This window comes from Pyxicephalus adspersus, chromosome 1, assembly GCF_032062135.1.
Source record: "Pyxicephalus adspersus chromosome 1, UCB_Pads_2.0, whole genome shotgun sequence".
NCBI classification, from domain to species: domain Eukaryota; kingdom Metazoa; phylum Chordata; class Amphibia; order Anura; family Pyxicephalidae; genus Pyxicephalus; species Pyxicephalus adspersus.
The window spans coordinates 138,029,533-138,054,960 of NC_092858.1; the positions used below are offsets into that span (position 1 = coordinate 138,029,533).

Sequence of the window (25,428 nt, forward strand, 5' to 3'; positions counted from 1 at the left end):
CATCTAATTATAAAGGATGAAGCTTTTTATTGGTGTTTTTTAATATCCATCACACTTGTGAAATATTTCTAAGAAAATGACATTTGACGTTTAGACTTTTTCCTTACAGCCAATAAATATTTATATGGTATGTAGCACATTGTATTGATGACTACCCATAGCCAGGGCATTGATGGGTCAGACTTCTATACAATGTAATGTAAGTATTGCATCAGCTGCTGGGCTTTGAGGAGGGGGCTCTAATGACCCCTGATAGAAACACTTCCGGTTCAGCACACTCACAGCTGAATGAATGGACAAACACTGGAAGGAATTTATCTCCAGAATCTATCCGGGGATGAAAGGGTGCCTTCTCTCCTGCCACGCCCTCCTACGAAGTGTATCGTGTGAGCCAATCACCGGTAGCGCTTCGCCATGTTGGGCGTGTCTATGGTACAGACCGAGGTATGGAACGCAGCATGTCCCGGAAGTGGGTTTAGTGAGCATTCTGGGACTGCTTGCAGTCTGCTAGCGACTTCCTCTTCACCAAGATGGCGGGCGACGAGCCGGGAGTGACTCTTGGGCAGCCTCATTTATCCAAGCAGGATTTGTCCACTTTGGTAAATATATCCCGACCGGAAATTATTTGCGTACAGTGTGGACAGCTGTGGAGGCACCGAGCTATGTGGGTGCTGGAAATGTGTGTGAGAGTATCTCACATGGCTGGAGTTCATGCCGGCCGGGGCTTATCTGCTGCCTCATGTGCCGGCCTCTCTGGGGGTGGTGAACGCCTAGCCGGCTCTAATGGCCTCCGTGATGGTTATCATAGAGACTAATGCATGCAAGACAAGCAGCTGTGACCATCTGGAGGACTGAACCCGGGTATAGCCTGGAGGGCTGAACCCGGGTATACAGGCGAATATGTGACCGCCTGGACGGCTGAACCTGGGTATATATATGTATACATGTATTACCTGGAGGACTGAACCCATGTATATTTGCATACATGTGACTACCTGGAGGACTGAACCCGGGTAATTTACAACTGACCGTCTGGAGGACTGATCCTGTGTATTATACAGCTGTGACTGGAGGACTGATCCTGGGTTATATATACAGATGTGATTGTCTGCAGGGCTGATTTCAAGTTATATATAGAGATGTGATCGTCTGGAGGACTGAACCCAGGTTATTATACAGCTGTGACTGCCTGGAGGACTGAAACAGGGTATATACGTATACATGTAACCACCTGGAGGACTGAACCCAGGTAGTATGTAGAGATGAGATTACCTGGATGGCCATAGTGGGCTTTGGTATACAGATGTGATTGCCCAGAGGACTGGTCCTGGGTTATATGTATCAGTGTCCCCCAGACTCTTTTAGCTGGGTGCAGCACACCCAGCACTTTTCAGTAACCATCCAGCTCTATATAGGTGATTAGAGTTGGGTCACAATACAGGGGCCACCACTTGCCTACATCTTCTTCCCATCCAGCTTAAAATAGTTCTGTATACAGATGTGTCTGACTAGAGAACTGAACCAGGATTATTATACAGCTGCTTGGAGGATTGACTCTGGGTTAAATATACAAATGTAATGGTTTGGAGGACTGGTTCTGAGTCACACGTAGAGCTGTGACTACCTGGAGGACCACAGTGGGGTTTGGTATACAGATGTCACTGCTTGGAGGACTGGCAATGGTTTATACAGTATATGGATGTGATCAGCTGGAGGACTGATCCTGAGTTGTATGTACACAGATGTAACCTACTGGAGGACTGGTCCTAGGGTTTATGTACAAGTGTGACTGGCCGGAAGATAGCCGTGTGATTTTATGACACTGCTTGGAGAGCTGACCCTAGGTTATATCTACGGAGTTGATTGGCTCTAGGTACAGATGTAACTACCTGGGAAGCCTTGCTATGTTTTATATATAGATGTGCCTGCTTGGAGGACTGATCCTGGCCTATATGCATAGATGAGATTGTCTGGAAGACTGATCCTGGGTTTTGTTAATCTGATTATATAATAAAAGGATGAGGTCACATATCTGCTGTGTGAGATTGATTGATCCTTAGGCAGGTCTGAAACCAGCCCTAATGTCAGATTTATAAACATAATATTTAATAAGACCTGTTGTCAGGGATAGTGGAGCTACATTACAGATTCATCCACTGGTAATTATCAGGCAGGATATTCCAACCATTCTTACTGCTGGTTTCCCCTCTTGATGGGTACCTCATATACCATAATTGGCCAAACGGAGCATTTGTCAACTCAAGTCATCTCTGTAATGTTACCAAAGCTTAGCGGTTTCCCTCATTCCTTTTTGTTAGCTGGCTGTGTCTTATGGCGTATGCTACATTATAATATGAATAGTTAATGCAGTTTGCAATATATGTGTGTATGTGTAAACAAATATATATATATATTTATATACATACACATATTTGTGTGTTTGTAATGTGTACAATATTCTAATTCCATTTACATTTTTACAGGATGTTACAAAGTTGACTCCTCTTTCACCAGAAATCATCAGCAGACAAGCGACAATCAACATAGGTAATGTATTATTTTGTATCCAATATGTTCAAAGTTGGCAACTTTTGGAAGGATTCTTCACCCTCTTTTAATGTCCTTGTGATTATTGTAGCTAGATCTGAAAGTGGGGAGGGGTTCAGTATTATACAGTGTCCTTTAAACAAGAGGTGGTGATCACTTGTTATGTAAACAGTTTGTTAAAGGTAGTATTTTCTCTTATTATAGAAACTGTATTAACTTGCTGCCATGTCTTCTGGGCAAGTAAAAAGGAGAATATTTTCAGTTTGTATATAGACAGTTTGACAGAAAATTTAGGCCTTCTCCACTCTAGAAAAAATGAATGGCTGGAGGGAGGAAATGGGCCGTGAATGTGACATAAATAAAGAGGGATGATATGAAAAAAAGAGAGAATGGGGAAGGGAATGAAGAAAAATAATGAGGGTTTCTGACCATGATTGTGGGAAGATTAAATTATATGTTTTCCTATAAATTTTGAATGTAATGATATTTTCTACTAAATATTAATCTTCTATTGCAGGCACTATTGGTCATGTAGCCCATGGAAAATCAACAGTAGTTAAAGCCATCTCTGGAGTACACACTGTCCGGTTTAAGAATGAGCTGGAGAGGAATATCACCATCAAACTTGGTTATGCCAACGCTAAGGTGACGTTTAGTTTTTATAATTGTTATATATATTTGCAGAAAAAATGGAAGTGTATTACTGAATAACTTTTAAATGTGCAAGTACCAGGGCTAAGCCATCCTTATGTTTATCAGGTTTCTGACACCTTACTTGTTTTAAGTCAGACATGTTAGGCAGTGAAACAAGGAGGTTGTCAACCTGGACCCTCAGATAATAAACAGCCGTGTGAGCTCTCTTACAACTTTATTATGGTGTTATTGTTTAGCTTTTTCCAGTGTCTACTTGCTCTTTTAGTATCAACATATTAAACTTTTGACTTCTGTAATGTGAGAAAAGTAACTATTGGGTACACAAAACTGCTTTCTTTGATTAATGTCCGTGATTTATTTTGCCTGGGTCCAACGTCTAATAAGTTTTTTTTTCCCCCCTTCCCCCCAGATTTACAAACTTGATGACCCAAGCTGTCCTCGGCCTGAGTGCTATCGCTCCTGTGGCAGCAGCACTCCTGATGAATTTCCAACAGATTTGCCCAACACAAAGGGAAATTTTAAATTAGTAAGGTAATAAAAAGTTTTTTTTTTTTCTTTTAAACTATGTATTATTAAGCAAATTGTGTGACATATATTTTGAAGCAGATGTCTTTATTTTCAGTTGCAAGTTTAAATATTATACCTTTTATTTGACAGACATGTATCCTTTGTGGATTGCCCAGGCCACGACATTTTGATGGCAACTATGCTGAACGGTGCAGCTGTTATGGATGCCGCATTGTTGTTAATAGGTAAGTGTTCATTCTGTTGGAGCTGCTTAGTTTTGTGTTTTGTGACTAGTAATCACTGCTTTGTATGTGTAACTAGTAAATGCTTAATGCGTTCTATGTGTAATTAATTGAAAGATATTTTTATATTATTAAAGTAGATAATGCTTGCTCCATTTTCTAAAAACAGGAGCTATTCCCTATCAGTATAATATACATTATATAGTTTTAAACATTTAAAGGAATTTGTACAGACACTGCCATTGCAGACCTTATTCTTCTAAATATGCTAGTTTTTGGGCTGTGTTGCAATCATTTGGCTTCATCATTAGTGACCAACAACAAGTTGGCGGATTAGGTTTTGTGATTTTTACTGACCCACTTTCTTGTTTCCAGTCATTGTAACCTTTTATAAAGGGTCTCAGCAGTGGCATTCATTATATTTGTCTGTGTAGGTGTCTTTTACTATTATCTTTTTACCATTCCCTTGTGTGTTCTGCATCCATTACAGATTTTATAGTAATTGTTTTTCCTAATTTTCAGCTGGCAATGAATCCTGTCCACAACCCCAGACATCTGAGCATTTGGCGGCTATCGAAATCATGAAATTAAAACACATTCTAATTTTACAAAATAAGATCGATCTGGTGAAAGAAAGTCAAGCCAAGGAACAGTATGAGCAAATTCTTGCTTTTGTACAAGGTAAGTTTACTTCACCTCTTGAGTATATCTTGATATTTATTTTATTGTGGTAAATGCTACAGATTTTTTTTCTTTCTTTGTTTTTACAGGTACAGTTGCAGAGGGGGCTCCTATCATTCCAATATCGGCTCAGCTGAAATACAATATTGAAGTAGTCTGTGAATATATTGTAAAAAAAATCCCTGTGCCTCTGCGAGACTTTACCTCTGAGCCCAGACTTATCGGTAAGGGTCTGCTATAGTTAATGTATGGTAAGATTACATTTCACAATGTTGTTTGGGTTATCAGGAAAGCAGGATATTCAACGGTATTTTCGACCGTTTATTTTTTATTAATATGCCAAAGTTATGTTTTCTGGTAAGTTTTAGGTCTTGCTTTCATGTGTGAGAACATATTTCTGTATCTACCATTGTCTTACCAATGACATTACTGATAATGGGAATATAACAGCGAAGTGTAGTCTCTCTATTTATTTCTAGTGTACATTTGTAGGAACTAGCTCATACATTTTCGGAGCAATTATAAGAAAGCCAAAAAAATCTAAATGAGACCGTTAAGGGCACAGTGTTGAAATATCAAAAACTGGATATGATCTCATATGTATAATAATTATCTGTGGGTTTTTTGTAGTATTTAATATACTGAATATTTTAGGGCATTTATCATGCAAATTACTGGCACAAGTCACAAACAATGCAACCCTTGGTCCTGTAATCCATAAAAGGCAAGTCCAACAGAATGAGTGATTTTCACCCCAAACAGACCCAGAATTAGGAAGTGGTCAAGGCCAGGTTTCATTCTGTCTCAGTTCTACATTAAAGCAGCTGATTGAGCAAGTTATGTCTCTAACGTTATGTTAAGAGCTCTAAGCTTTTAGTACATTTTGTTTCATAAATGGTCTCACTGCAGCTGTTTATTTATTGCTAAATGGGTCCCTTTTCTATTTTTTTTGGGCTGCAGTTGAGGCCTACTATAACTCATAAATTGAAAACCACTGCCGCTAACAACTGCATACTGGGACAAAAGCATTTATTTGTTGCTTTTGTGCAGCACTGACTGACATTTCTTCTCTCCATTTAATAAAGATTAAAAAGCAAAAATTGAAAATGAACAGCAGAAGGAAACTATTAACAATTATATTCTGGCAATATGCCACAAATTCCTTTTGCAGCCCTGGACCCCAACTGCTAGAAATGGTTAACTTGCATGTAAAGACTGTGTGGGTTTCACTACAGAATGCAGCAACCCTATGGATCAATCATAGTCCTAATGCAGAACAAGCATGAGAATGCTGAAACTAATAGGCTCAACTAATGCTGCAAATAACAAAGCCCCGTGATCCAGTTTTACTGAAAAAAATATAAAATACTACATTTTTCTTTAAGTGCTATTTGTGGTGTCACATTCCTAATGAAGCTTTGAATGCTGATAAAATGGAAGTTGTGGTGCTCCTGGATTGTTTGTGTTTTAGGTGCAAAAACTGTCTAAGAATGAGGTTCTGATGGTCAACATTGGTTCCCTGTCCACTGGAGGCCGTGTTAGTGCTGTGAAAGCTGATTTAGGAAAGATTGTGCTCACAAACCCTGTGTGCACTGAAGTAGGAGAGAAAATCGCTCTCAGCAGAAGAGTTGAAAAACATTGGCGGTAAATTGATTTTGCTGATCATTCTTTGAGTGGCGTATCTAAAAAATTAAAATATGTTTTTTTTTTTTTTCATGCAGTAGATTTAGGTTTATAAGTTGCTAATTAATTTTATTTAGTTACTAGACAATTTGATTTTGTTGTTTATAGATGTTCTTTTATAATGTTTTGGGGTTTTTTTTTTTGTTTTTTTAACTTGTTAAATTTTCTTTTCTTTGCAGTTTGATTGGCTGGGGTCAAATAAGAAGAGGCGTGACTATAAAACCGACTGTAGATGACGACTAAATACAATCCAAGACCCTACATCGCTGCTAAAATGTTTTTTTAACAAAAAAAAAAAAAGATAACATCTGCCAAATACTTATTGAGAAAGTGCTACCTACATGGATAATATAGGTCTCCATACCACAGATACTTCTTATTTTATTGTCCCAGGTTCTAATTTATAATTGATCAGATTCTCAGCACAAAATGAACATTATGACACTGCCCAGAGAGCTTCTGCTGTGTGTCACATCAAATTGTACGCTTTGTTACAGATAAGTTACAGTAAGATGCTCTGTTCTTCACTTTTCCTGAATCGGCCTCAGGACTTATTTTACCAGTGAATGAATGTCAGCTGAATAAATTTCAAAAGACCAAATGCTTTACTACTCTGATGAATTCAAGTAAAAAGCTTAGCTCTGAATATTCATGGTGTGGCAGGTTCAAAATACTATTTTAATGTTTGCTCAGATTTGCCAGTTTATCTTTGTGATGGCCCTGTGAACGGCTTGGAAGTATGAATAAAATTTGTATTCTGATGAAGTGGGTATCACAGGGACACTTGGGTAGTTTCTTTCACAAATGGAGTCGCTTATGAGGAAAGATCACTGGTTCTTTCTGATTAACAGATGTTGTATTTAGGTTTATGGAAATTGCTTAATAAATAGTAAAATGTATCCTTTATATATACATGTAAACATGTATACAAATGGTCAGTTTTATCCCAGTTGCAGTTGTCCCCCCTAAATGTGGACCATGGGTTTAAATATAGGTTTATGTTAAAGGGTTGCCAATAATACGTTTCTTTGTTTATTTTTTACAACTAAACATTTAATTCAAAATTCATGTCTGTCACTGCTTTTGCAAGGCTTAACTAAAGCTGTATACAGAGTCAGAGGGAATGTAGCAGTGGACTGGCTTTAAATAAGCAACTACGGAGGGTAGCGCTAAAGGCTTGTAAAAGTTTTATTAGGTAATGTATTGTAAAAATACACTTAAGCTTTAAAAAAAAAATTCTTTCTTTACCAAATGTAAAATAGGTAGAAAAGACAATAAATTGCTCTTCAGAAATGTTAGCCTTTAGGCTCAGAATTTAGAAATGCTTTGACACAACCCCCGGACTTCAAACACCACTCTGGATAGTGGTGGAATTTGGGATCACTAATGCCACACTGCATGCAACACTCCTGTGCTTGAAAACTTGTCTTTTATTACCCAGATTAATATCATTCTACTACAAGTTACAATATTTTAAAGAACTTCAGACAATGCTAATTTTCAACCATTTTCTGCTCCTGCTATTAAATTCAGAAGTACCTATGTTGCCCAGTTTGCTCAGAGATGTGGAAGTCATTAGGTAACATTACAATTGTTTAAATTTATCTTAGCTCATACTTTAGGATTGTTAGCAATGACTCCGCAATAAAACATTGAAACTTCCTTTTAAATATGAAAGTTTATGAAAGTTTGGTGGCTCTGGGTAGTACAGACAATTTTTTTTCTCAACCTTTCTAAAAATCAGCCCAGTATCATTAAGGGATTTATACAACTCGCACAGGACCATCTTTAAAGTTAAAAAAATATTTAAAAAAACAGTAAATATTCAAAAGGAAGAATTACTATATGAGGCACTTAGTGTCATGTGGGTTGGTGCATTGATCAGCACTGATCAGAAAGCAATCTTACTCATGCAACTCAAAGGGGACCTGGACAATTAAGTGAGGCAAAGCAATCAAGTCACAAAACCTGACCATAGTGCTGCCAACACAGCAAAAACGAGCAGTTTTTTATTAGCACTTTCCCCTATTACGTCTATAGGTACTTTGGATAATCTGAGGTTCTGGAGCAATTCCAACTCTTTCTTATATATTGGTTCAACAGTCAGGTTGAATAAAAGACATCAAGTTCAACCACTTGGAAAACAAACATACTACAAACCAGTATATCCCAGATAAAATTATATGCACAGTTGATTCAGAGGAAGGGAAACAACCCTTATAAAGCATGATTCAATGTGCTCTGAAGGGAAAATAATTAAATGAAAAGTCCTTCTTCAACTGATGATGGTGATAGCTTTTTTTATGGGGATATAAATAGGGAATTTAAAATATTTCTAATATCAGATGATAAGACCTAGAAAAACCAATGAGTTTGGGTTGACCACAAAAACTTGTCATTATATGGATTATTGTTACAATATGTAGTAAAGGATGTAAATCAGTTTAAGGAACCTTATCAAATGTTGACTATATACCAATAAACATATCCTATTGTGTGTTCCACCTCCGAGATGGTAAATTCTTCGGGGCAGGGTCCTCTCCTCCTGTGTCACTGTCTGTATTTGCAACCCCTTTTTAATGTACAGCGCTGCATAATATGTTGGCACTATAAAAAAAACCTGTATAATAATAATAGTGATATATACAACAAAAGTGTTTGTTTTACTGAAGAGAGTAAATGTAGATACATTGGTTTAACAGTGTGTGTCATCCTCAATTTGTCCACGAGGTGGCGTCATGTTTGTTTTCATTTACAGTGAATACAAAAGGAAGAAAATACCTAAAACTTATCTGTAACAATGAGGGTTGTCTTTTCACCTCCATCTTTTGTTAATTTCAGTGAACCAGACATGTATTGTAGGAACTGTAGCCTATGACTAGTATCTTTCCAGTATTCAGCATATATGAAAGCAGAGGTTTTTGAAGACCAATGAAAGATCCCAGGTAATGGGTCACCCAAAAATGTTCTTAGATCAGTGTTTCTCAACCAAGATTCCATGAAACCCCAGAGGTTACTAAGGGGTCGTTAAGCAATGAGCTTGTTTGTTCTACTTTTGGAAATCAAACAAAATCAACAAATCCTCATAAAAGGTGAACTTGACTTTCCAGCCAACCATCATTTTACAGGTAGCAGTGGGACAACACTGCCACAAGGTATTCGTGGAAAATAACACCCATGCACAACTCCTTTGCCCATATTCTGGACATTTACTAGGCAGCGAAATGTGAGTTTAGAACTACAAATTCATCTGTGCTATCATACAGTTGAATGGACATTTGGCTTGTAGCAAATATTTGGTTTGCAGTTAATTGGCTCTTCCCAAATTGACCCTAGGGTGTGTGTGTGTGAAACAATGGACTTCTGGTTGCAATGTGCATGCCTGATAATAAAACTAAATAAAATAATTCTTTAAAAAGTCTCCTGCCGGCACAGTTTAGAGAAAAAAAACATTCATGTTCACTTTCTTTCACAGATTGTTTCACATCTGAACATAAACCAGCTGTATTGGTTTTGTGATGGGATTAAAATTACCAAGAACACCTTGGTATAGCTACATATTTCCATTTACCTCTCCTTGCCAAATGCAATAAAGGCAGGAAGACTGTGATCTGCACAACTATGTTAAGCAGAGGCTGATTCCTGATGCTCTACATTCCCTGTGCAAGGATGCAATGCAACCTCACAAGCAATGATCACAGACAGGTTTGCAGATTATATCATGAGTCTTTCTGACCAGCATTATGTAACAAAAGAGGTGGATAATGTGATTAGGTAACCATGGGGGTGGGGATTATAACTAAAACACTGACCACCAATGTTGGTGATTTACTGATATTGACTCTGATTGATGGGCAGGTAACTAAAGCTACTGACCAGCAATGTCTGGGTTTAAATATTATGTGCGGATATTGCTAGGGGGTGGTTTTGCAAGGATGGACACCAAAAATGGAGCTTATTTCACTCCAATTTCTTTTCATTAAAACTGCAAGCCATACACAGAGAGGAAAAAAGGAGAAAGGTGCTACACTACAATTATGTTTATATGTAGGGACTTGCCAAATGACATAAATATTTCAATCAAATGCATTCATGAAGATGTATAATGCAGGGCTCAAAGATTTGGATGTCTGAAAATAAATGTAAATTCACAAAAAAAAAACATAACCAAAGAAGATGGAAAAAAAGCACACAACATATCAAGGAAGGAAATGGTGTTTGTATATAAATCCATGGACAATATATGGGTACCTTTGCACCCCCTTGAAAAAGTGTTTAATTTACACCTGAAAAATGATGAAATGAAAAGCAATTGTCACGCGAATATCTTCATGTCTGTAATATGTCAACAAGTGTAAAAAGAGATAAAGTATTGTTTATTTTACAAAGAAAATGGTCTGGATACATTTCAAGGTACCTCTAAATATTTGGATTACAGTGATTTTCCAAATTAACTGGTTTTTTTTTTATTAGCGCCACACATGTCTCCAATCATGTGATCAATCATTCAGCTTATGGAAATGAAAAAAAGTAGTCATTGTCCTGTCTTGTATTATTATGTGTCCCACACTGAATATTGACCAAAGAAAGCAAAGGAGAGAGAAAGTTGTCTAAGAATAAATAGAGAATTATAGACAAACATTTTAAAGGAACAGAGATCAACTCTAAGTAGTTTAATGTTCTTATGACAACAGTTGTAAATAATATTAGGAAGCTGTATGTTGATGTATCTGTTAACTGTAAAAGCACAAAAGAGTGGGTAAGAAAAAAACAGAACATTGGACTGTTCTGATGTGTCTTTCTATGAACCCTGATCTGAATTCTGTGAGCCCTTAAGACAAGATTTAAACATGCAGTCTGGCAAAAACTGACCAAGAATCGTTTGCTGAGGAAGCATGGAGCAAACTACTTGATAACAAGTGCACAAGTCTCATTGAGAGCTAAAGGTATCTTGTTTTTTTATTAGCTTACTAAGCTTTTTATTAGCTTGTGAAACAAAATATTAGCTAAAGTGCCTATACATTTGTCCATGCCATCTTTAAATTATGTGATTATTTGAAATAGCTGAAATAAAATTTTAAAGCAAAGTCCAAATTTTGTTACGAGTACCAACAAATGGGTCCATGGCTGTATTTTGCAGGCTGCTTGAGCTCTCTTTCTCTATCATTAAAACGTATGTGAGGAGGATCATAAAGCAAGGGCAAAACGGACATTTTAATCCAAGGCAATTGCAGAAGTGTTTAAAAAACAAACAGCTTTTTCCTACTTGTGATCCGGATTGAAAGAACTGGATTTAAATCCGTATAGATGGTACAAATATAATGTAGGGATTGGGTATTGTATTTTTTATTTATTCCATTGTATCAAAAGATTGTATTGCTTGCTTACTATTTAATTCAGACTCATGAAAGAGTTCTGGTATGATTATATAAACTACACATTGGTTTCCTATAGAGGCCAGAACAACAGCAAACTAGTCAAACACAAGACTACACAGATTTATTGATGTCTGGAGACACTGATGTACAGGTCATATAATACCCTTTTCATAAACTGGGGGACATTTACGACACTGTATCAATCTATTTAGGACAAACACAGAACATTGTTCACTGCTAATTCAAGGAAAAACAGAACTGAAACTGCATGTATGAAAATATTGAAACTCGGCACGTTTCTTGTGAAAAAAGGAGCTTTTTCTTGAAGAAGATTTTGTTTTTAAGGGGAACCTGAGCTGAGGAGTAGCCCTTAAATGGATACATTGACCCACATTTAAAGCCAGTAACCTTAAACAGCAACTACTTTTAGTATAAAAGAATAGAGCTTCTGGTAGCACATATAATAATAAGCTTAATAAGCAAAACACGTCTTCATTAAGCCCAGGGGGTTGCAACTTTAGTAATACCTACGAACACTTCTGCCCAGAAGAATGAAGGTTTGTAGCCTGGAATGATTTCCATATTGACAGCGGGGTTTATTTACAAAACAAGCAGATTCTTTTGTTCACTTTGCAAAAAAAAAAAAAAAATGTTTGCTGAAACTGAAAACAGTTTGATCCTACTTACTTTGCTCACTCAACATTCACTTTGGGAACAATAATTCTTTGGACAATCAACCCTTCCACAAGACCAATATTATCAATAGCTAGTTTGTAAATTTTGTAAACATATTCTACACTTAAAGGAAGCCTATTACGTTTTTTAAAATATTTCAATTTTTTTACATCTCAGTGCTGCCAATCTCCTCCAGCCTTTTTGCAGCCCCTTTCTATCTCCATGTGTGTGCCCCAGAGCTGCCTGCACATTATTGCTCAAAGAATGTTTACTAATGGTAACAAAGGTACAAAATATCTGCAGCATGAATATGAGACAGGGTAACAAGACAGGGAAGTAACTAGGAGAAGTGTTGTATGCACAAAGACCTTCTAGGTAGAATCACCAGGTATTATTTTAATAAAAGCAAGGTTAAAAATAAATTTTTACCATGTTAAAGTTAGTTTTGGAATTTAATGATTGAATTTATTTCCTACCTCAATGTAATGCTGTACCTTGACAACATATTCTCATAATACTTAGCTGTCCAGTGTGCAATAAATTCCCATTTGCTGTTTTCAAGAGCTTTAAAAGCTGAAAAATCTTCACCATCTAACACAATTCCAATTGGATGCCTGGTATTTCCTCTCCAAGAGTAGGGACTGTCAGAAGGATTTACAAGTAGCTCCTATAGTTGGATGCCAGGGCTGTCTGTTGGACACTGTTGCTCCTTCCATCAGTTCCTATGGGAGTAAAGCACACAGAAGTGATGTAGTATCTATATAAATATTTCTCAGATAGGGTCCCCCCAGGGGTTCCATGAGCAATTTGTGCCTCTCAGGTCTTTTTAAGTGACACCAATTATCTTTTCGGCTATCTGTACTCATGTACTGTGAGCTATTGATATAGTAATTACAGAAGGGGGTCCAAAAATTTGGAATAAAGAAAACACCAAGGCTGCTTGGCTGTTAAGGTGTATCTACATCACAACTGTTTCTTCTTTGGTGAGGGAGGATAAAGTACAGAAGGGTTAGTACCCCTTCCAAGTTAATTGTCTGCAGTTTGAGTACCAGTGGGGAAATTTCTGTTTATTTTCTATCCCAGAGACCCAAGAGAAAGTTAATGGAAATCTTCCAAGTAAACAGAATTTCTATTTTATGGTAGCCATGTATTGGTCAATGGGTACACAACTAGTGTCACTGATGGATATTTATCCAATATCCAAATATCAATTGTTTGACTGGTTTTCATCATGCACCTATTGGCCACTATTGGTGGTCAGGGCACAGTAAGGGGCATCAATTAGGCAAAGAATGGGAATTACCGATCATTGATCAATATATTAACCAGAAATGCTCTACTTTCGAATAGATTTGCATTATATTTAATGGGAATTACCGATCATTGATCAATACCTTAACCAGAAATGCTCTATTTTATATTAGATTTGCATTACATTTATTGTTTATATACATTTTGGACAGCATTTCTAAAAGATGCAACCAGTGTATGTCCAGCATTAGGCTACATACACACTTCCAATGGTTCTTGCCCGATAATCGGCGCAGGGCCGATAGCGGACGAGAATCTGAAGTGTGTACAGCGCGCAGAGTTTATCATCCGAACGATCGTCCTGGCGGATCCACGGACGATGAACGACCGTAATGCAAGAGAAGGGGGAGAGTGTGCAGCAGGGTGCCGCTCCGTCGTTCTCACCCTCCCCTCTGCATAGAGCAGAACGGTGCTGTATGTACAGTACTTGTTCATGCATCGTGCAGTGCTTAGTCATTGGAAAGGATTGTGAAAGATCCTTTCCAATGACTATAATTGGAATTGTGTCCCATCCTTTTCCATTATCTATTTTTTCAACTAATGCTATAATTTTCTCACCTCACCTACCTGCCTGATCATTCCAAGTAAGAAGCTGGCCTGGGCATGTGCTGCATCATTTTGGTAGCCAGGATTCCTGACATTCCCTGACTCTGGGAATGAATGAATGAATGAATGAATGAACTTTCACCATCTTGGCCAGGTCATTCGAGATGGCCAAAGATTGTCATCAGGAAGAGAAGAAAGAAGAGGGAACTGGGAGAAGTGACAAGTGCAGGGTTTACTTCTGCATTAAAGCAAACCTAACACATTTTTAAAATGATATAAAAGGGTGGTTATTGCTTTTATATAATGTAAAAATGTATTTTTTTAAAGTAATTTTTGGGGGGAGGACCCCTCACGTTCCATCTTTACCACCATTGGGGTAACAACTAAAGAGGAAACCTGCAGCCTCAAGGGATACTTGTGTCCCATATCTAGGGAGGCTGTGGGTTGCTTCTTCTGCAAATGCATCACCAGGGGCTTATATATAATGTAAACAAGTGCTGATCTCAATAAACTTTTTTTTACATCTTTTAAGAAGACGGGTCACCCGATCTCACGAGTTTGGGTGACATGAGGAGAACCCAGAAGAAATAAGAGGAAAACCAAGCCAGCATGGGACTCACTCAGCTCAGTTTGTGGACAAACCAAGGTCTTGTCATTACCGGTAGTAAGTGAAAATGTTTTTTTTTTTTTTTTTTTTAACAAAAGTTCTGCTTTATTATTCAGTTTATTCACAGTAATAGCAACGCTTGTTATATTAATAATAAACAGGATTTATATAGCACCAACATATTACACAGCGCTGCACAATAACTAAGGGTAGGAAATGACAGACAGTGACACAGGAGAGGACCCTGCCCCAAAGAGCTTACAATCTAGGAGGTGGGGGAAGTATCACACAATATGTTATGTACATATAAATTAAGTGTCTGGCGCAGCCTGATAAAATGAATGGGATGCTCCAGCACATGTTTTAATGCAGCGAATGGGGCCTAAATAATATAAACAAACCATGCATGAATGGAAGAAAGTACCTCAGCACCGCAGGCTCATATGTATGTGTGTATTATATATAAATGTATCCTGTGAATGACATGTCAGGTTTTTCTTATTTCACATATGACTTCTATACAGAATTATATATCTGGGGGTGTGAGGTAAAGCCTGTGCCCACCATGGTGCCCGGACAGAGCACTGCGGCTGGCATTCCCTCTCATATATATTATTTCTGTATAATAGGAGCTCGCCGGGAGTGCTCGGTGCCTCTCTATAGCAGACAGTGTGCTGGTAGTGCCATCCATCTGCCCAGCACCCTCTTTGCCCCCCGGGTAACTCTACTCCCGCACTGGGCCCTGGCCCGGCCTTGGCTCCTTTCTCTCAGGTAGCCAGGCTACTTCGCATGCGGCCTCCCCCTTCCGCATTTTCCTGAGGCTCTGCGGCAGTGACGTTTACTGCTGACGGCAGTCCCAGCCAGGAGAGCTGCCCGCTCTTTTTTCTCTCTCCCTCCTTCCCCCCTCTCTCAGCCATCGAGCTCGGCCCCTCCCTTTCTGCCTCTCGCACTCACTCTCTACCTTCCCCCCTCCCTTCGAATCAGCCATCGCGAACAGGCCTAACGGACGAAGGAGCCCCGGTGTGCCCCCCGGAACAAGCAGGAAACCCACTCGCCGTTCACAGGTAAGGCCGCGGCGGGAGGCAGAACAGGGGCCTGGGTGGGAACGGGGCGCGATGTACGGGAAGGCACCAGGCCGGGGACCGGGCGTCTCGCCTGCAGCCTCGTCTGTCCTTCATGGAGGATACAGGAGAAAGCGACGGAGGAGCGCTAGGTAACGTTAGACTCGTCCTTCGCCCGCCTGTAGCCTTTTCCCGGCCACCGTCACAGGCGGAAAGGAAGGCCGCGGCCTGCTGTGGCCCGCTTTTAGGCCTCCATCCGACCGCTTGCCCTTCCAGGCCTCAGAGGAGGCCGCAGCTAGGCCTTGATTGGGGTGGAAGAAGGGGGGCGGCGGCGGTCTGCCTGCAGCACTTCCCCGGGTAATACAGCTCTGCTTTCTATACAAACAGCCCCATAGAGCCCGGGAGGACGAGGCACCCTGCATCCCCGGCCTCCTGTCATCACACATCCACATTTAGACATTTTATTTTATTTTGTTTTGCAGCTGCAATGGGGAAAGCACTAAAAGCAAGATGGCGGCCGCCCACAGGCTGCATGCGAGGGAGGGGACACGCCGCCATCTTGAATCTTCTGAGGAAAAAAAACAGGGCGTAGGAGGAAGAATAATGTCCAACGAATGTTCTGCTTTATTTAGGAGTGACTGGGGATTAGAAACTCCCTGATACATAGGATGACAATGCTGCAAATGTAGTTATTGTGTGAACAAAGAACATTCATGTGAGCCACACATCCCCCAATGTAAATCACTGATACATTGCAGTACAGATATTTCAATGATAGCAAGACTTGGGAGAATTCAGGAAATAATGATGTAGTGCAGATAATTCTGAGCTCCACAAGTTGTGTGGAAGGAATCACCATCATCCCCATCATCTCTCTGGTTGCCATCACACATGGCACCAGGCTGTGGGATGGGATCAGAATATTAGGATATTGGACCATTGGTTCTGATATCTCCATACTTTGTAAACAAACACTGATTGTTTGTAATTTGTTTTTATCTGTAAACATGTTTCTTGTATATTGTAAAGCAGCTGTAAAACCTAACATTTAGTTTTGTAAAATAGTTTCTATAATAAATAATTCTTAGTGTCTTATTAATACATGTTAATATGTAGTGCAGCTGATCCCTTGCAGCCTTGTTGCAGTCATATATTTGCAGCCGTGGTTGCTGGATTTCTTCTATAAGATATTGGTGATTGGGTGTAAAATAGGACACTGGTTGCTGTTGTGAAGAAATAATTGCTGGTTCAGGAGCATTTCTTAATGCTTTGTCCCAGAACAATCACCTATTCCTGATAACTAGATTTATAGATATATTCTATGTTAGGGTTGTGGTTTTTTTTTTTTCCTTGTGCAAAAAGCCTTTGTACCTGAGAACATGTGAGTAGCAATTGTTCTTTTTTTAATAAGTAGGCCTGGGACTCTATTTCCATCAGTCTGTGCCGAGTAGCTCATTCTGCTCACATGAGGATCATCATTCATGGAAAATCTTCTATACTAGAGCAGTGATTGTTAGTCTTATGGATGGTGACGATTTTAGCTGTATACAAGGTATTCTTATGGATAAAAGCACAACACCTCAGAGTCTTTGTGGTAATAAAAAAAACTGTAAAAACTGTAAAAGTGACATTGCAGGTTGGTAGCAGACGCCTTCAGGTTCCTGTCTGCACTTGCTCCCTGAAAGTCCTGTGCAAGTTTTGACAAAGCAAAGCTCACTACCCAGACATTATAAACTGAAATATGGAAGGCAGAGGAAAGGGTTTCTTGTAACCTGGACGTACTTTGATTTTTGGGTGTCCAAGGCTACATACGCATGTCAGATGATTCTCATCAGATAATCGCCTCAGGGCTGATATTGGACGAGAATCTTATGTATGTACAGCACTCACCATTCATGGATCTGTCCTGGTGGTTCCACAAATGACCGCAATACAAGTGAAATGGGGAGAGCACAGCAGAGTGCCGCTCGCTCATCCCCCTCCATAGAATGGTGCTGTATGTACAGAGCAACATTCAGAGTACATTGTGGTGAACAAATGTTCCAGATCTTTAATCAAATGGTTATCACATTTGATTGGTGAAAGGTAAAGTCACCTTGTGTTCAAACCCCTGAGGGCTGCTTGGTTTATACTTAAGCCCTGACCCAGCAATGTTATCATGAACATGGCCTCTCTTTTTTTCTGCAAGCCACTGCTCTATTCATTCCTAAAGGGAGATTGCTGGAGGCCACCATGGCTACCCACGGATATAAATGGATCCACTGCACCCATAGCCTGAATAAAGCAAAGTGATTCCTCCATTCTAACTATCTATCCCAGTAAAACATAGGGGATCCCAGTCTGACACCTGTTTAGGGTATTCTATGTTTTTTGTGTTTTTGTTTGGTTTTATACACATATATTACAGAACTCCAGGATGTTTTTTCACTTCAACACCTATTTATGAAGGGAAAAACATAAAATTTATTTTTGAAATGTATTTTCCTTAAATGCAGGTAAATGTTTTGAGTGCTCTTTCTCTTTCATTGAAAGAAAGACTGGAGCTAGTGGTTCCCCTGGCATCCATTCTGAATAGAAACTAGTGATTGTTCTCCCTTATCAGTGACTGGATTTATGCTGTCACTGGGGTTGATGAACCCATATATTGACTATAATAAATGTTTCCATGGTTAATGATATACTTCCATATTATGTTTGAAGGATAGCAACATCCAGTCAGCTATGAAGAGTTAAAACATGTACATTGTAACTTTTTTAGTGTTAAAAAAGAATCTCTTAATCCATTTACATGGGCTGTGTCCTATACTGACAGTAGATGAATCTAAATGATAACGTAACACATTCTCCCCCTCTGCAGTTGCCTACTTACTGACATCCAAAAAGTCATTTTTTTGGTTTTATAACATTTTCCTATTAGAGATCTTCTTTACTGTCAGTGTTTACACAGTACTGTCCCCGTAGACTTCTATGGGTTGTTTCCAGAGGAGGGGGATTTTTCTGCACAGGAGAGAAGACTTGCAAAAGTAGAACATAATCAAACACATAAGGGGGAGGAGGATATGTGCATTTTGTATATGTAAAGTCACGTATTCTTTATTGCATCTGTCCCTATAATAACATGAAAAAATGATGCCCACTTAAAGTGGAACTAAATAATCATGCCTGGGTAGACCATTGATTGCTGAGGGGACAGACGGTGTCTCTAAAAATGCTGGTTGCTTGATCCAGTGCGTTCATTAGTTTGAGCCACTGATTTTGAACAAGCATTTTGATCAGGATTTCAGCATCACTGACCGCAAGCTTGTTGTTGGTCAATGTCCTTGTTAAAGTTAGGTCAAAAGACCACTATGCATCCAAGCATTCTTAGGGTTGAGGTGAGCAATTTTTCCACCACGGATTTTCATTATCTTAGCTACTTTAGAAATGTCCAATAAAAAGAAATAAAAAAGAACAATTATCTTTTGCATTTTAGAACTTTGTAGGTATTTTATTTTGCAATGAGTTATTGAAACTGTTACCATACTGTTTTTTTACAGTAAAAAAAGAAAACATGCTTACTGTTGCCTTCAAAGAAAACCTTTGAGTCCACTTCCATACAGTTAATTTCCAAATGGTGAGGACAAGACTGTAATTCATTTTTTTTTTTGCCTGTTCTAATAACGTTTGTAACTGTTATGTCCAGCAGGGTTAGCATCAGATTGCATCTTTCGTTATGTATGTTGTTTTCGACTTAAAAATGAAAATAAAATGAAAAAAAAGTTTTATTCTTAGCAATAAGTCTTTTGTCCATTGCATCCATTCATTGTTTATATTTTTCTCCAGAAATATCAGCTAATGCTTGTTCGGAGTCATGGAAGAGGATGTAGCTGAGCTTGCACTACAGACCACAGAGCCGCATGCTTTTTTCCATGCTTCAGGTACTAGAAGGTGGTTGGGTTACTTTTGTTTTATCACTGACATAAACTGCAGAATTGGGAGGAATAAAGGTGGTGTATGGTCAGATCATGTGAAGTTACAACACTTTGACTTTAATGAGGGCCTGTCTACTTACTCAAAAAGAAGAACTGTTCCAAAGATTACTTTTTAATGTCTTGTTTAATATCTACAAAAAAAAGCTATGATTTATTTACGTATTACATTTTTAGGGGTTGTGATGATTTAATTTTGATTGAAATTGAACACTACTGATGTTCTTTGTGCTCCATTAGTATGCTACACTATTTTTGTCCTAGTGTGTCCCCTAGAATTTGTCCACCTCCTTACAAAGTTGCATCACATTCAGCCTTTGCATCACTAGCAGTGTATACAAATCTCATTGGAATGTACATCCCTTTGTTAATCTCTTTTTCATGAACACTCACTAGGTCCGAGTGCCCGGTTCAAGTCCACTGTGTTCCAAAACACTAATCCAAGATGTTACCACAAACAGCATTATTAGGCATTTAGACCATTTCTTTCAGCAGCTGAACTCCCTTAGTAGAATACGTCATTATATTATGTTGCTTTAACTATTATTTAAGACTTTATTATTAACCCATCACAGTGTTGTACATTAAATATCGGATGAAAAATGACAGTTGGATACAGTGACATGGGGAAGAGAGGACCCTGCCCAAAAGAGTTTACAATCTAAGAGTTGTGGAAGACATCTGCCTGTATATTTTACTCCACCTCTTACTGTGGTATAAAAAATAATTATCAGGCAAAGTTGACAATGTAAAGTGTTTCATGCATGACATTATCTATTTCTTTATGATATTATTGTTTTCGTAGTTTATAGCTGTATTAAGATTTAAACCAAACACAAATTCATGTTTTTTTTTGTCGTGAAGATATATATATCAATATGATTTTTTTCCCCTGTTCGGGTGTGGAGTAATTTTGCTTTCTGTTTTACTGCAGGATCAGGAAACCCACATCTAAATGGAAACGAAATCATTGTGGAGATCCAAGAGACTGTCTTTGTTTCAGATGGAGAAGGAGGCATGACTGTTCAAGGATTTACAGAAGATGCTGACTCTGTGGTGATACAAGATGTAATTGAAGATGTGGTTATAGAAGATGTGCAATGCTCGGACATTTTAGAGGGTGCTCGGGTGTCAGAAACTGTTATAATACCAGAGCAAGTCTTAGAGGATGAGATTGGCCCTGAGGAGCAGGAACTAGAAGAAGATGTCCTTTCCAACTGTGATGTGCCAGAGGGTGTTTTGGACTCTGATTTAGTTGGAAGTGACCTGACTGTCCCAGATACTGAAAGTGTAGTTCGTTCTCATCATGTGGTTGGCGAAGCAATGGCAGATGATGGTCTTGGGGATGACATGATTTCAGAAGAGGTCTTGGTAGCAGACTGTGGATCAGAGGCTGTGATTGATGCCAATGGGATTCCTGTGCAAGGACCAGATGGGGAAGAAGTAAATTGTGATGACTACCTCATGATTTCGTGTATGTTGATTGGTTATGTTGCTTTTTTAGACTGGTCAATTGCAGCAGTGAAAAGTTGCTGAATTTGTTTAGATTTTAGACCTAAGGTTATGGTTTACTGCTGCATAGTAACAACATTGCTTATGGTGATGTATGTCAGCAGTAAATTCTAAGTCTGTGATGAGCAAATATACTTTTGTTTTTTTTTTAATATTCAGATATTAACTAGGGGAACTTCTTTTTTAAAAAAAAAAACATGAATCCATATACCCTTTAAGAAGTTTATTGTGCCCAAAATTGGGTTTTAAAAATAAAACTTGGTGTTGCAAAAACATTTGTGTCAAATATTTTATCTTTACCACACAGGAGGTAAAAAAAAAAATTAAAGACTTTCTGAAGGAGCAAGATGAATTCTGTTCCTCTTAAGCAAATATCACAGGATTAAATTCCTAATTCTTCAGATATTAGGCTTGCATTTATAGAAGCCTAGAGCCTAATTTTTTTTCAGGAAAAATGATAACTTCAGCTCTTTATTACAACAATAGTGTGTTTATTACTTTATTATTACCAGAATAGATGTGAAATTTATAACTAGTGAATCTGACTCTAAAACCATGGCACATATTTCATCTTTATTTCTGGGAAGATTTCCAATTACAATTTTTTTTTATATGTTACAATTATGTACTGTAGGCAACGTAATTATTTTTTTTTTCATTTTTTTCTTAGTGGACGATGCAGAGAAAATTGATGAAGAGTGTGCCGAAGAAATTGCTATAGCAGGAGAGGTGGAGGGCGATTCCAGCAAGTTAGATGGATCGTGCCCAGAGGTTATTAAGGTTTACATATTTAAGGCAGATCCTGGTGAAGAAGATCTGGGTTAGTAATATTTCACAAAGATTTTTTTTTGAGACAGAAACCCACAAAGTCATACTGCAACTGTTTTATAGCTTAAGCATTTCTAAAGATGAGGATGACACTTTTTTTGTTGTATTTACTCTAATGTTAGCATGTTTTTAGGTCTCCTTTTTGCTAGCTTATATATGACTTAAAATGAGTGAGGGGAAAAAATTATATATATATATACATTTTTTTTTTTGCCAGGAGGCACTGTGGACATCGTTGAAAGTGAGTCTGAGAATGATCATGGCGAGGGACTTCTAGATCCACACACCGGAGGCCGGCTTCCTCGGGAGAAAATGGTTTATATGGCTGTTAATGACTCCCAAAATGAAGATAATGATTTGGGTAAATTTCCAAGCGTAACCTAAAGTAGTAAAGAAAACAATCCTTATCCTTGTCTACAATTTCAATTTTACTTCTGTTGCTAGAATTTCTGGTTTGCATTTTTGTAGTCTAAGGCTACATACATACGTTAGATTTTTGTAGTTGGAAAGGATAATTTACAATACTTTCCAATGACAAAAGACTGAAAGATGCACCAATGAGCGTTGTACATACAGCACTTGCTCTATGAAGAGGGAAGGGGGGAGAACGAGCGAGTGGCACTCTGCTGTGCTCTCTCCCAATCACTTGCATTACGATTGCCAGGACAGATCCATGAACGACATCGGGTGATTCTTGTCCGATACTAGCCCTAAAGTTATATTCGGACGAGAATCATCTGACGTCTGTACTTAGCCTAAGTTTTATCTGCTAGATTGGTGTAAGAGTCTGGTAATTATGCTTTGAAATTTTTTAATTTTAAGTGTATTGAATTAGGATTCTGCTAAATTGGGCTTTAATAAAATATGTAAAAATATGCCTTTGGCCTGTTATACTCTAGATTGTATTGGTATTTTGACCTGGAAAAATCCTACAAAATATGGTGGTGCTATATGATAACATTAGATAATAAAGCAGACCCTGATGTGTATATATTTTTTTTCCATGTTGGAATTTCAAATATTTTTTTTCTTTCACAGATGTAGCAGAGATTGCTGATGAAGTGTATATGGAAGTTATTGTTGGAGAGGAAGATGCCTCAATAACACACGATCATCAACTTGATGATGCTGAACTAAGCAAAACCTTTATGCCAGTGGCCTGGGCAGCAGCTTATGGTAAAAGCTTTTGTTATTTAAAAGTGATTTTACACTTAAATGTAGTGCTTATGTTTTTAACCCTCTCTTCACAGTGTAAACATGTAACAGCAACATAAATATTCCAGGGGATGTGATTGTATCAAACATGCAGATATCGCACAATATTTGGGTTCTGTGTATCACATTGCAACATTACATTGTATCCTAGCAAACTGCTGATCTGGAAATCACACAAAAAATCCTGAGGCTTCTGATAACATTTACCAAAAATCTATTGCAGCTTTTGTTTGTTTTAACCCTTTCAATGACATGATACACATTGTTCCGAACACAATGTTTAGACACCAACATAAAATGAAAAGATTTATTATTATTGAGTGATCTACCTGTTTGTGAGCACCCATATTTTGTTCATTCAAAAGTACGTGATTTGAAAGGTAACTGGAGCTTTTTTGATGTACAGGAAAGTAATCATCTTAAACATGTTCAGATAATACATAAAAGGCTAGGTTTCAGGCTGTCTTCTGCTTCAGGTAATTACAGGCAAGAAACTTCTTCAATAAGCATGTCACATGTCACAGTGGCAGACATATTGCTCCCAGTTTAGATTTTATGAAAATCTACGAATGTGTGTAGTGAAGAAGAGCAGCAATACTTCTTTCATATAATGTAGTTGTGCTTTAGGGCCAGTGTAGATGGGCTTCAGTGAACAAATCCAGCTTGCTGAACAAAATAAGTTTGTGATGCTCCTAAGATTTTTTTGAGATAATTCAATGTAGGTTTAGTAGAGTTGCTTAAGCTTTTTTTCTATTTATGTAGATTTGTATTTTATGGAAATTTTATTTTTGGGTTGTAGGGAAATTCTGATGGTTACTAGATATATAAATCATTATATTGTTGGACAGTGTTGGCAATCTTAACCTTTTCCATTCAAATGTAGCACTATTTAAAAACATGCATTCAAGTAAAAAACGTTCTAATTGCTTTGTCTGCAATTCGACTGGAAGTTAGCAACTCCTGTCTGCACATGCTCAGAAAATCTGAATCCTGTGCAGCAAACAAGAAACAAAGAAAACAAATGACAGTAATACCTTATATTATATGGGCTCAGTAGTATAGCTTACCAAACCTCATATATATTTCTGTTAATTTTTCATACTATGCTTTTATGTTTTAGGTAATAACATAACTAACAATGTTGAGGGAGTGGAACATCGTAATGGCACTGCAAGTGCCCTTTTACACATAGATGAGTCTGATGGACTGGAGAGACTAAAGCAAAAACCAAAGAAAAAGAGAAGAGGGGAAAACCGGCAATACCAAACAGGTTTGTGTTCTCAATTTAAAAAGTATTGCTAGTAAACCCAGTTTGGAGCGATCTCCAGAGAATGCATGTTTTAGCAGGCTAAACCTAAATGGGAAAAGGCCAACATGGAGAATTCCAACTCAAAGTACACAAACACTTAGCAAGTCCTGTAACCTATTTTCCCACTCCAACCACTTTCCTCTGTAGCAATAAATGTCCGTGTCTGTTTCTTTCCCTACCATTATTCATTACATCCTATTTACCTGTGGTATTTTGGGTGCACTGCATACATTTTGTAATTTTAAATGTATTTTATTTACTGTGTAGAGTATAGCTTGATGGGGAAAATTTAAAGTTTTCTGTTTTCCTTTTCCATCCAGCATTTGTCCTATAAAGTGCATGGCCAGCTGTCTGTACGCTCTTCCCACTGTGCAGAGCAGCTTAACATTTGTCAGGGGAATACTAACCTGGCTAATTCTGGATGGCTGCAGATGAGCCATTATGGGTATATTTGCAAGGAGATGGAATTAAGTGTAATGGATATCCTTGCACTTATTGTGCCTGCATCCAGGACCTCAACCACATAATTCATGAAATATAAAGGAGCCATTTTTTTTTGCTCTGAACTTGTTTATGTTGCTACTTGCCTGGATGATTAATATAGGCACTTAACCACCTAGCCGGTATGCCCGACCTTCGTACGGGCAAAAAAAAATGGCTATGATGGTTAACCCCGTAATTTTGTCACATCCTTACCTCCATGG

The 25,428-nt window shown here is 38.2% G+C and overlaps 2 protein-coding genes across 4 annotated transcripts in view; both read left to right on the forward strand.

The window, feature by feature from the left end:
* The first annotated feature begins 457 nt into the window (after positions 1-457).
* EIF2S3 (eukaryotic translation initiation factor 2 subunit gamma) lies at positions 458-7,086 on the forward strand. Its single transcript, XM_072415544.1, has 10 exons — positions 458-599; positions 2,484-2,547; positions 3,065-3,192; positions 3,611-3,732; positions 3,859-3,953; positions 4,473-4,631; positions 4,721-4,855; positions 5,286-5,341; positions 6,103-6,275; positions 6,494-7,086. Exons 1-10 carry the CDS (start codon positions 531-533, stop codon positions 6,555-6,557), a joined length of 1,065 nt encoding a protein of 354 aa, XP_072271645.1. The 5' UTR covers positions 458-530; the 3' UTR covers positions 6,558-7,086.
* An 8,632-nt stretch (positions 7,087-15,718) lies between these two features.
* Positions 15,719-25,428, forward strand: part of ZFX (zinc finger protein X-linked) — a 15,641-nt gene continuing 5,931 nt past the window's right edge. The window contains exons 1-8 of one of the 3 annotated variants that reach the window (XM_072428461.1): positions 15,719-15,895; positions 16,375-19,505; positions 19,715-19,809; positions 20,795-21,334; positions 22,043-22,192; positions 22,418-22,561; positions 23,239-23,376; positions 24,536-24,685. In XM_072428461.1, coding sequence (XP_072284562.1) covers positions 19,743-19,809; positions 20,795-21,334; positions 22,043-22,192; positions 22,418-22,561; positions 23,239-23,376; positions 24,536-24,685 — 1,189 coding nt within the window. In that variant the 5' untranslated portion in view covers positions 15,719-15,895; positions 16,375-19,505; positions 19,715-19,742. The remainder of the gene's footprint in view (positions 15,896-16,374; positions 19,506-19,714; positions 19,810-20,794; positions 21,335-22,042; positions 22,193-22,417; positions 22,562-23,238; positions 23,377-24,535; positions 24,686-25,428) is intronic. The other 2 variants (XM_072428453.1, XM_072428466.1) reach the window with 2 other exon arrangements.

What these genes read in the sequence shown, in the direction of transcription:
- EIF2S3 (XM_072415544.1), top strand. Translation starts at nt 531, where the DNA reads ATGGCGGGCGACGAGCCGGGAGTGACTCTTGGGCAGCCTCATTTATCC. An exon ending in ACAAGCGACAATCAACATAG is followed by an intron (nt 2,548 to 3,064) that starts GTAATGTATTAT and finishes CTTCTATTGCAG; the next exon opens with GCACTATTGGTCATGTAGCC. An exon ending in ACAATGCAACCCTTGGTCCT is followed by an intron (nt 5,342 to 6,102) that starts GTAATCCATAAA and finishes TTTGTGTTTTAG; the next exon opens with GTGCAAAAACTGTCTAAGAA.